Source organism: Caretta caretta, chromosome 3 (genome assembly GCF_965140235.1).
Source record: "Caretta caretta isolate rCarCar2 chromosome 3, rCarCar1.hap1, whole genome shotgun sequence".
Taxonomy (NCBI): Eukaryota; Metazoa; Chordata; order Testudines; family Cheloniidae; genus Caretta; species Caretta caretta.
This window is the reverse complement of record NC_134208.1, coordinates 121,060,079-121,072,697: the sequence shown is the minus strand read 5'-3', so window position 1 is coordinate 121,072,697 and position 12,619 is coordinate 121,060,079. Positions and strand designations below refer to the sequence as shown.

Here is a 12,619-nt window from a genome sequence, read left to right as displayed (position 1 = left end):
TTTTTATGGAGTTACACCAGCTGACAACTGGAGTAATACAATGCTGTTTTAGATCTGTGGTATCTATACAAACACTAGAAAAGGTTTAGCTGTTTAAGAGCCTGATCTTGCCTCAGTGAAGTGAGTGGAAAGTCAATGGCCTTTGAGCTTAAGCCTCATGTCTCACAAGGCACCTGAGGCATGTCAGTAGTAATATCTAAGAGCTCACTGCTTAGATGGTTTGTCAGTGGCAGACAAGTAGGGGAGTGACATCAATGGGAATTGGATCAAGATCTGGCATACTGCACACTTTGATGTTATATAACTTACTTAAAACACCACATGCGTCTTTTTATCATATTCCCTACACTGCTATGCACATATGTTAGAAAGTTGCAAAAGCTGTTCTACAGGACAAAGAGCTTCTTGTAACCACTCTAAATTCTGCTCCAGGAACTAGCTGCTGGAGACCCTGCAGAGTGATGCAAGCTGAGCCTACCACTTCTCCAGAATTAAGTGTGTCACATATATGACACTCTAAGCCTCCTCTAGCTTTTGAAATTGCTCCTGCATTTGGATCTGCCAGGAGCTAAGCCAGCAGATGGACCCCTTATGCTTACACATTTCTGAAGCTACTTTGCTTCTTAAAAAAAATTCTTTATTGAAGCGAGTACCAAAGTAATATCAGGGATTCCTCCTATATCTGGCAGGAGTGATTTTACAGACTAAAGCCCCAATTCTGCAAATAATCATGTGCCTATTTCATTTATATGAGTAGTCCTCTTTCCCAGATGCACTAAACAGAACAACTGAGGATTGAGTCACTTGTGTTTAAGTGACATGAGACATTCCTTCCTCTCCAGGACCTTAACGGTACTCCAAGACCTTAAGGGTACATCTACACAGCAAGCAAAAACTTATGGCATCAAGTCTCAGAGCGCAGTCTACAGACTTGGGCTCACACTGTGGCACTAAAAATACCAGTGTAGACATTCAAGCTCTGGCTGAAGCTCAGGTTTTGAAGCCTAAGGAGAGGGGGTGAGCTTCAGAGCCTGAACTCCAGGCCGAGTCCAAACATCTGTACTGCTATTTTTAGTGCAGTAGCACCAGCCTGAGTCTGTAGACCAGGCTCTGAGTCTTGCTGTCGCGGGTTTCTGCTTGCCATGTAGATGTACCCTAACTGGCTAGCAAATTAAAGACTAGAAGTGAAATCCTGATCTAGTTGAAATCAGTGGGAGTTTTGCCATTTAAGCAAATGTGGCCAGGAATGGAAGTTAAAACCATGTCTCCCATATGCCACTATAGAACACTAGGCAATGAGAGTTGCCCACGCACACCCCTTTTACAATAAGGCAACTGAGTGCAGGCTACATGACAAAGTACATTAAATGCACTTGCTTTTCTACTGTAAAAATCTGTGTTTGAAACTGGCTTGGGCCACAAGTAAAATGAGTTTGATGATTTCATTCTGGTTGCCAGGGGACATTCTCCATATCACAAAATTACACAGCAATCTAACATCATATGCTTTCTGTGTTCAGGAGAGGCACAGAACTGTAGTAACAGAGAGTCTTGAAGGTCAGGACAGAGATATATTGAACGAATCATGTGATACAGCCTTCATCAAACTTGCCCACACTTGGTATAGCCCAGATGAGATTCCTTAGACCTGGAAGGATAAGATTTACCTACCGTCTTTTGAGTCAAAGTCTGTATGATCTTTATCTGCTGCTGTAAACTTGCTCTGAACACACCTGTTGAGTTTTGCTTATCAGCTTTCAGGTAGCATCTACTTCTATTGCTGGTGAAAGTTAGGGATTAATGGCACAAGCTATTGTATTAAAATTAACCATATATTTAGAAAGCAAAAAGCCAGACAGGTGTTTTTGAGGTTGAATCAAACCTATTCATCTAAGGTATAAGGACTGACATCTTATATTTTGAGTCTGTGTGTGCTTAGTTCATGGAAACATCACTTCACCTTAGAGACAGCATCCTGTTTTCTGAATGAGTTTTGAATAGCACTTTCAATAGAAAGATAGTGTCAACATTGTTGTCACATTGGGACCAGCTTCAGTGTACAAGAGATAAAAATGTTTTTAATGTGCCATGTTACAGAGACTCTAGTCAGATTACAAGTAGTTGCAAATTAAAGCCTATCTAGTAAGCTATTGCTTTAAACACACTACTTAAAATATAACAATATTGCATATACTATTGCTTAATGAACAATCATTTGCACAAATGTTAATGCTTATCTGTTGAGTCTTCTGAGAGACTGGACAGCAAAGGCTGTCAAAGACCCACTGAGCAGGCAGAGAGGCATGGGGCTAGATAGTTTATCAAGTCCCTAAACTCACCCTATGTTTCATACTACTCTTTGGTTTTGATAATAGCAAGTATCTAGTAATAAATAAAATGTCAAGGTTGCTGCTAATTAAAGACATGAGAAACCTGCTGTCTATGCCAGGATAAAGTTCAAAGTACTCCCCAGCTTTGAAGTTTATCATCTACGTAGGATAGAGCCGTCTCAGGATGAACCCCGTGCATTACACCAAGAATTCGTAGATGGTTCAGGCAGTACAAGACAGTGTATGATAAAAGCTTATCACATCTTTTAAACAAGCCGAGTATTTCCTGCGCCAGTTTACTTACATGGTGTAGTGTTTATGTTATGGTCATCCTTTAACTTCACTTATCATTGATAATATTATATATTTTATTAAGTTGTCTGCCTGTGTGATTTTAAAATATTATTAGACACATGGGACCCAGTTCATCCCTACTGTAACTCCACTGAACTCCGTGGAAATATACCATGGATGAATTTGGCCAATTATGTAGATATTTGTACAGGCAATTAGAACTATATATTTATAGCATTGTTGATTATTTAGTTGTCTTCTGGTGCTGATATAGTTTTGAATACAATTAAAAGAAGTGATATCATTTTACCCAGAATAAGTATTTTGGAATACCAAATAAGTGAGGGAACACATTTGTGAATTTTAATGGACAAAAATAGATAGTCCAGGACACACAATAAGGATTTGAGGACTCAGAATGATCTAAGAGATTATTTCTGACCCAGAATAGGCCTTTGTTGGGATGGCACTGCTAAACAACACTTTGAAGCAACTACGTCAGGAATATGCAGGCTTGCAGCTCCCACCCCCTTTGAGGTTTTTCAACAAGTCCTTCTATCTTGGAGATGAGAAAGTGATGGAACAATATATTTACAATATCTGTGAGCATTTTTACCGTGTTGGGAAGAGAAGCTGCAGAGTCATACCTTTAATGATTCATGTACGTACACATTCAGTATCTCACAAACATTAATTGATTTATCCTTGCAATATCCCTGGGAGACAGGGAAATGTTATTGTCGTTTTATAGAAGGGAATAAGGCACAGACAGATTAAGTGACTTGCTCAAGGCCACACAAGAAGTATGTGGCATAGCTGGGAACCCAGCCCACCCACCTTTACTTTGAAAAGTTCTAGCACCTCCACACTTTGGAATAGGGACTTGAAATTTGCCAGGGGGGAGCCTTTGTGTCATAGATGAGCCTAACCTTATTCTCAAAAACAGCCGAATCATTTTGACTGAGATTTTCCCAAATGGTTGAAATTTGGCAAGTTATAAGCAACTGAAAATAGGTTCTTACACTGGGAAGTGTTGCACAACCTTAACCAAATGCTGCTTTTAGTTATAGATCTGCTGTGACATCATGGAATTGCATAATTTGGCCACTACACTACCATTTGAAGGACTGTGTTCCTGCCATTTCCTCCAAACAGCCATGCAAGTTAACTTATAAATTCCCTTCCAAAATTTAGTCATGAAAGTTGAGATTTTCAAAACCTAGGGGATTTAGCTGTTCAACACCCACTAAAATTAATAGAAGTTCTGTTGTGAGGCTAAATCTCCTAGTTTGCTTTGAACATACATACTGGTTGAGATTTTCTAAAAGGGCACAAATGTAGAGCCTCTACTAAATCTCCGTTGCATCACAGGAAGACTTAAAGCAGCAGCAGAGGGTCCTCCTCGTATGGGAAATCTTCAACTACCAGCCCTACATCAGTTGCTCTGCTCCTGCCTCCCTACCTGGCATCAGAGGTATTCCAAGGTCAAGAAGGAGCATGCCAGGGTGGAAGGGAGAGTGGCTTCTTGAGAGCCATTATTCATTGGCATCAGTTAGAGCAACCCTAAAGCTGCTCTAACTTGTGTGGAGGCCAGTATGGCTCACATCAGTCTCCAAGATTAAGAAGGAAACATGATGGTAAGCCACCAATCTTTTCCCCCTTCCCCCAGTGCACTGAGCATTCTGTGACAAACCTGGCCCTAAGTATACTAGATCTCTATAAATACCATGAGTGGTGATACCAATTATATTATTTACAATATTATTAGATATCACATACACAATGCTGTTAATTTACATGGTGCTTTACAAGCATATAGTAAAATGCATTGCTTGCCCTCAAGAGCTTCCAGTCTAGACACAACTGTAACTTCATTGCCCTGCGAGGTGGCTGATTGTTTTGTCTCCACCCCCAGGATGGTGCACGTGACTTAGGTCACACTGGTCAGTGACTCCATGGACTTGCATAATCAAAATACATATTATTTGGGCAAAACTAACTTGCCAGCATTTACATTCTTAGCCCAATGCAGCAGGATATAGAAACCTAGGCTTAAGACTTCTGAATTCTGCCCCTCCCCCATTAGTCTGGGGTGGCAAGAGTTTCATGAAAGTTCATTAAAAGAGCTGTATCTAAAGAAACTAAAAGAGAAAAAGCCTCATTCTCACCTTTCAGCCAGACAATGACAAATCCTGTAAACGTCAGGGGCCAGACCCACAGCTAGTGTAAATTAGCATTGCTCCAATGATGTCAGTGCTGATTTACCCCAGCTGAGGATCTAAACCCAAGTTGCTGATGTGAAAACCATAGCCAGTCTCACCCACTGTTCAATGTCACTTCCAAAAGTAGAACAGAGCACACTGGTGGTAATATCAGATGTACAGGAACTTTTGTAAACAGTGTAAAGACTCAATATCCCTACCTGTGAAGGAACTGCTACATTTTATTGGGGTTATCCAAATTAATTACATTCAAAACACAACTTATAACCAATATCAGTGAAGTATACTTGACAGGAGCGAACATGTCTGCATGAAGATTCAGCATGACTGAAAACAGTTAATGTTCTAAAGGATAAATGATGCAAAATCAAAGCCATACAAAACACAGAAGCATCCCACAGGAATACTATCATATCACAGATGTCACAGTTAAGGTTGTCACCTTGAAGACTGTGGTTGAGAGCTTGATTTGCTTGGGGTAGAGATGGTGTGTGTTTGCAAGTGAGTTTGCATTTGTGAGAAGACAACCATATGTACCTGTATGGCTTTATTCTGTATTTCCTTGTTTCGAATTAAGTGTTATTTGCCCCTCACAACCCTAACTGTTTTTAGTGACATTTTTATTTTTGAATTAAAGACAGGCCACACAACCTGATATTTCTAATACTGAATTGCCAAAATCCCCCACACCTCCTAAGAAGCAAGGATTTCTGTTAAAACCTTGTCTAAAAGCTTCATCCACAGCTCCTATTTATAAATTAATACTAGTATACTGAGGATGATATAGCTGGTTCTGCCCATCACAACTTATAACCAACAATCGGAAGAGCACACTACAATGTCAAGGACTAGTGAGACTGTAGCTGTCCTTACCAAGAATCTAAAAAGCAGATGCAATTCTATACCTGTTAATGAATTAAAAAAACGGAAGTGCCATGCAGACTGGACTGCTAGATTTACAGTGGATAAAAACAGCATATGTAAGCCCAGTGGTTCAGCAATAAATGTAACAATACTTAGCCCAAGTCATCCATAGATCTCAACATCCTTTGCAAAGGAGACAAAGTATAATTATCCATATTTTACAGATGGGGAAACTGAGACACAGATGGGGTAAAGTGACTTGCCTAAAGTCACACAGTAGGTCAGTGACAGAGCCAGGTCCTTAGTGCAGTGCCATGTACACTGGACCATGTTGCCTCCCCTTCCATATTTACCAAGTGGAACATATTTCTATGTGGAAGATTTGAAATTGACAGGTATTCTTGATCTGCAGGCTTATGTGGCTAGGAGCCCTGAATGAACTAAAGCACCAGCTTCCTCAGAGGCAATGTACAGCTGTGTTATTCTAGAAGAGCTAATACCAGCACAACCCACAGCATCATTCTTGATTCAAAAAGCTATTTCCCTGTCAACCACAAAGATAACAGCATAACGTTTTACATTTCTATAGCATCTTTCACCCCACTGGTTCTACAGCAAGTAGTGCAAGCATTTACAGCTGCTACTATCAAGAGATGATGGCACTGGAAAATGGCAGCCCAGAATTAACTTTACAACTACATTTGGGCCATTCCAATATAGTCTCTGCCATGTAGTATTGAAAGCCCCTTACTACATACTGTTGGTCAAAACAGGGGGTTAAAGAGAGTTTATATTGGAGAGCTGCTGCTTCTTACTGAAAACAAAGCAGCACAGCTGCTGGATGGATACAGTCATCTCTCAGGCTCTATTCATATCACATGTTTGTTATCCCTAGGCCCAAATCCCCACTACCTGGTACATTCTATATTCATTGACCCCTTTGCAAATCAGACTGGTAGCTTTTTACATCCACACAGTATTCACTTTGCACAGGTAAAAGTGACCACACAAGTTGCAAGACAGTGGTCATCAGGAACCCCATGTCCAAAAACCTAGCAGAACCAGCAGTTGGAGTCTACGTATGGCATAGCTGACATGTACTATATTGCCACAGACAGCATGCTAACATAACAATTATAGTGCTGACATGTTTGCCCCCCTTCCTCTGCCCCATTTCTAATTATTTCCCACAACTTCTCAGACTGGGCTTTGGAACAATGAGCCACTGTTTTGTTGGGGGAAAATGCAGCTATATTAAACCCTGCCAGGATACATGGATGGTGCCAAGTTATCAGACAATGCTTTCTGCTTTCAACTGCTCTTGCTGCTGTGGATGTAGTGACAATTTAAATATAATGGGCCAGATCCTTAGCTGGTGAAAATGGGTGCAGCACCACTGAAGTCAAAGGATCCATGCTGATTTACCCCCAGCTGAGGATCTGGTGCATTGTGTACAAATATTTAAATGGATGTAGTCATATACTGTGCTCAGATACAATAGAGATCAGCATAAGCTAGAAAGAGCTATTATATAATAGTTTATGCTACTTAAAGCAGAGAAACAGGTGATGGAACTTCCGCACAGAGGTTTTCCTAGAAATCACTTTTCAAGGAGAGATAACAGACTAGTTCACAATAGTAGGGAACCTCTTTCATATTGTCCTGAGTGCTCAAGATCCTGGGAGGCCTGGATCCATCTTTCTGTGTCCTAGAAATCTATGTCCAGGTTTTATCAGTGAGATTACAGCATTGGCGTTTTAGACAAAGGCCAATTCTAGGTGGTTCTGGTTGATGGACTCTTACTGCAGATGGTTCCATATGAAGGGATGATTAATTTGTTTTGGGCTCAGTACAAAACCCTGACCTAGGTTTTTCCCGCACAATCACCAAAGGCCCTTATTGGGTGTTTCCATGTCATGGAAAGTAAATTATTCCACAATAATCAAGGGAATAAAATGGCCTGGGATATTTTTGAAAGGAAAGTAGAAGGAACTCATATATAGTAGAACCAGAGAGATCCTTTCCTCGCTCAGCCTATTCACCCTATGGAATTTCAAGAGGACGAGCCTCTTAGCAAACCCCTCCCAACTTTCCAGTGCCCTATTTAAAATGGCCTTTTCGCCTTCAGCTGCCCGGACCAAACCACCACTAAGCAACCTAGGAGGTTGCCACCGCCATGATTCCTAACTAAACATCACCCAACCCCATCAAATCCCAACACAGATGCGGTAACACAGGCCCGGCAACTCTCCTTCCTTAACACAGCCATGGGAGAGCCTGGCGCTCCGAAAAGCCCCTCTCCCTCCTAGCCAAGCCGCCTGCAAACGTCCCGGGCAGGCCAGCTGGCGGGGACCGTGCACGTATTTAACCAGCTGAAGGCAATTGGGGATTGCTTTCGGTTCCCCCGCTGAGCAGAACAAACACTTCCCACCCCCAGGGGCCTGCAGCGCTGAGCCCTGCGGCTGCAAAGCAGCTCGGTAAGAGCCTGGCCGCCCCCGGAGCCCAGCCGCAGCCCCTCCGTGCTTCCCTGCGGGGGGGTGCGCGGCGCTGGCCGCTCCCCAGCCCTTACCGGTAGTAGCGGTCATCCTTGTAGGGGGTCAGGTCCTCTCGGATCTCCCTATAGGTCTCCTTGACCCTCCGGCAGAAGCGCTTGAGCTCGCCGCAGAGCGGGGTCTCGAAGGCGGGGTAATCCGCGTCCATGCCGCCGCCGCTGCCCCTTCAGCCCCGCGCTCAGCCCGCGGCAGCAGCGAGCCAGGCCCCCCGAGCGAGCGCCCTCCGGTTCCGGGGCCGAGGCGGCGGGTGGCGCTGCCGGCCGGGGGGAGGAGCTGCCGGGCTGGGCCGCCCCGCTGGCCGCCTCACACGCGCTGCTGAGGTGAGTCCGTGGGGGCAGAGCTGCCGTCCCCCCCCGGCAGACGGGAGCCTCCCCCGGCCCCGCTGCTTCTCCTGCGTGATGCCGCAGCCCCGGGGGGTGTTGCGGACAGGAGAGAGGGCCGGGCTCGCGGAGGCGGGTAGGAGTGGCCAGTCTGAACGGGAGCGGGGAAGATTTCAGCACCCTGGACAGATTCACCGGGGTGTTACTGGCTTTACCGAGCAGCTCGCCCAGTCCTCCAGCCCAGCGTTTCTTCCCTCGCCGGCTGCTGTGAGAGGACAGCCCCCAACGTTGTCATAGCTGTTGAGATGATTTTCATTCCCACCCAGAATGTCGTTTTTGTCTGGGCATTATTAAAATGGATTATGATGATGATTATTATTAAACCTTTAGCCGTAGATCTACTCCTCCTTAAGTGTAAGGAAAATCTCGGGGGAGATATGTTGTTTTAAAAAGTGTATACGTGTATAAAATGTCCCCCTCCTCCATCATCAGCGGCTACACTGAAAATGTTAAAATATACATAATGAACAAAGCCCACCAAAACAAAGAGGAAATAAAAAGATATTTACCATCATAAACACATAACCTCCAATCAGTTTCTTTTGTGGTGATTACAGATGAAATTCTTAATTAAAAGGAAAAAAAAATCCCAGACAAAACCTCTACATTAAGAAGCCGCTAAATTTAAGAGTCATTTAGGGGTAAAGTATTCTACAGGGATATTGTAATTATCCACAAATCAATGGTTCTAACTCCAGGACGGTCAGTTAAGGTTAAACTTAAAATAAACCAAAACATGTTAAGGGGAATACAGTCAGGTCTCTCAAACAACTTTAACTCCACCCTGTTGGGATCCCTGGAGGAGACACAAATGAAAGAAAAAGCGTTTAAAACTCAGTTTAACCTAATTTGGGTCCCCAAATACTAAAATGCCTGATTAATTGTATAGTTATTGCTGCTGTCACTAAAGGGTAGAATTAAGGTTTCTGCTGAAGGAAAAACTTTCAGCCATCAAGAAAAATGGGGAGACATGGACCTTAATCCTATATATTTCCAAATGTAGCCAATGCTCAGGATTTCAATGAGTTTTGACTATTTTTTGGAAGTTTGAAGACTCTGTGACAGGGCAGTTATAGTTATTTGGCCGCTCTAACTATGTAGTCACGTAATATAATATATTTGAATTTCTTTTAAGTTTAACCTTAACTGTGAATTTCCCAGCAGTATAATTAGGGCCCTACCAAATTCATGGTGCATTTTGGTCAATTTCATAGTCATAGGATTTAAAAATAATAAATTTCACAATTTCAGATATTTAAATCTGAAATTTCCCAGTGTTGTAAGTGTAGGAGTCCTGACCCAAAAGGGAGTTGTGGGGGGGGGGGGTGTCTTGGTATTGCCACCCTTACTTCTGTGCCTCTGCTGGCAGCGGCTCTGTCTTCAGAGCTGGTTGGTCGGAGAGCGGTAGCTGCTGGCCGGGAGCCCAGCTCTGAACACAGAAATAAGGATGGCATGGTATGGTATTGCTATCCTTACTTCTGTGCTGCTTTCTTCAGATCTGGGTGCCTGACCAGCAGCCGTTGCTCTCCGGCCATCCAACTCTGAAAGCAGCACAGAAGTAAGGGTGGCAATACCATGACCCCCTTGCAGTAACTTTGCAACCCCCTTTTGGGTCAGGACCCCCAGCTTGAGAAATGCTGGTCTCCCCTGTGAAATCTGTATCGGATAGGGTAAAAATACACAAAAGACAGTTTTCACTGTCCGTGAATTTGGTAGGCCCCTATGTATAATGCTTGGTTTTGGAATAAATGGCTAAGTGAAACAAGGCCCTACTTGCAACTCCACAGCATATCTGTCTGTAATGCAATAAATTAAATATCTGATCAATTCAAAAATTTCAGGGACTGTTCATAGCATCAATGGGCAGAACCCTATTGATTTGGGGGGAAATTGGAAATCAGGCTTCTCCAGTTTTCCACTAAAATCACCATTTTATCACTCAGGATACAGGATTGAAGCAACGAACCTCAGGGTTAGGGTGCTGGAGAATTTCCTCTGCCAACAGTGCCATCAAATTAGCATGCTGCTGCCTGGTTTTAATGGAAATCAGGCTGCTGAAAGCCTCTCATCCCCCCATTCTGACCACCTCCTGCCAGGTGCACTTTTCATCCCCTGCACTCCAACCAGGCCCCCAATTAGACAGGCCATTTGTCTCCCTACTCTGACCAGCTCCACCCTCACCTGGGCCTCACCAGCCAGCCTCCTCACTTCCCCATTCTGAGCAATATATCCTGAGTGCCCAAATGGGCACTCAGGATACAGAGATGGAGGTCAAGGGGCTGTACCATAGTGGGGGCAAGGGGTCCAGCTGGGTGAACAGTTCAGCCTACACAAGCAACAGTATGTAGTCCTCTAGTACAACAACCCTGTAATGTATTTTACTCTAAATTACTGATAGGTATTCCCAACCATCACTCCACTTTAATAATTCCTGGACAAAAACTACATTATCTAAATTATATCCATTTAAAAACAGTATTAATTCAGAGGGAGCAAATTAGTCATAGATTTTTTTAGGGCCGAAAGGACCACTGTGATCATCTAATCTGATGTCATGCATTACACAAGTCATAGGACTTCCCTGAATTTCATAGAGCCGCCAGATGAGGTTAGTATTAAGATAGACCTTTATGGAAAATTTCTATAGGCATTAATTCAAAAGAATCAGCTTTCAATATGTTTTTGAACAACCCTAGAATTTAATAAATAATTATATCCCTGCTATAGAAATCTATACGATTTTTTAAAAAGCTATACAAAAATATCATTCCTGATTAAATTCTATAGACCTGATTTGTATTTACATGAAAGCTAATTTAGACCACTCTGGTACTGTAAAGATGGGTAACTGTGTGTGTAAAAGAAAATCACGCTTTAAGAGCCCTTTGCGCTACAATAGCGGTGTAAAGTATAATGAGAATCAATCCTTGTAGGTTTTTAGAGAAATTTCTGTAGAACTCTATTGAATTTTATAGGGTTTTTCCTGAAAGGAATTCACACTTAAGCCTTGTTTTAAAAGTATTCTACTGAAAGTTACATTAGTAGCTTCATGAACAAATGTCAATTATTTGGTATCAGTACTCATTAAACTTGAAGGAGTTTAACATTCATGTCTCATTTTTAATCTCTCAAGAATAAATAAAGGAGGAAAGCAACCTTTATTATTATGAAGGCTCTTCAAATTTTGGGAGGATTTTTCCATCTTTACTTTTAGATAGTATTTTATTTATAATAATATTAGAGCACACACTCTTAATTAAACATCTTCAGATTAGAGGTACTCAAGAGGCCACCAATGTAGCAGTGTCTTTTAGAAAATAAAAATTTCAAACTCAGAATAGAGACAGATATATTAAGGCATATATACCTTCCTGTCCTGTGAAACAGTCAAATAGGATTTCATGAAAACATTTATTGAAGTTGAAATGTTATAGAAAGTATGCAGGCATTAATAGTGCCTTCATAGTGATGGTTGAATTTTGCACTTTAAAACAGGGATTAAGCTTCTTTGTGTGAATAATACTGTGCATGGGTTCTCAACCTGGTGGTCATGAACAGGTATCTGGGGTCATGGCTGCCTTCTTATATATCGGGGGTAGCCGTGTTAGTTTGTATCCACAAAAATAACGAGGAGTCCGGTGGCACCTTAAAGACCAACAGATTTATTTGGGCATAAGCTTTCGTGGGTAAAAAACCCACTTCTTCAGATGCATGGAGTGAAAATTACAGATACAGGCATAAATATATATTGGCACATGAAGAGAAGGGAGTTACCTTACAAGTGGAGAACCAATGCTGAAAGCTAATTTAGTCAGGGTGGACATAGTCCACTCCCAATAATTGATGTGGAGGTGTCAATACCAAGAGAGGGAAAATTGCTTTTGTAGTGAGCCAGCCACTCCCAGTCCCTATACAAGCCCAAACTGATGGTGTTAAGTTTGCACATGAATTGTAGCTCAGCAGTTTCTCTTTGAAGT

At 42.4% G+C, this 12,619-nt stretch overlaps 1 protein-coding gene across 1 annotated transcript in view; it reads right to left on the bottom strand.

The window, feature by feature from the left end:
- Positions 1 to 8,837, bottom strand: part of TMEM181 (transmembrane protein 181) — a 59,039-nt gene extending 50,202 nt beyond the window's left edge. Inside the window, exon 1 of the mRNA XM_048844142.2 lies at positions 8,280 to 8,837. Within this exon, the coding sequence (XP_048700099.1) occupies positions 8,280 to 8,410 (131 nt within the window). The 5' untranslated portion in view covers positions 8,411 to 8,837. The remainder of the gene's footprint in view (positions 1 to 8,279) is intronic.
- Between the last annotated feature and the right edge of the window lie 3,782 nt (positions 8,838 to 12,619).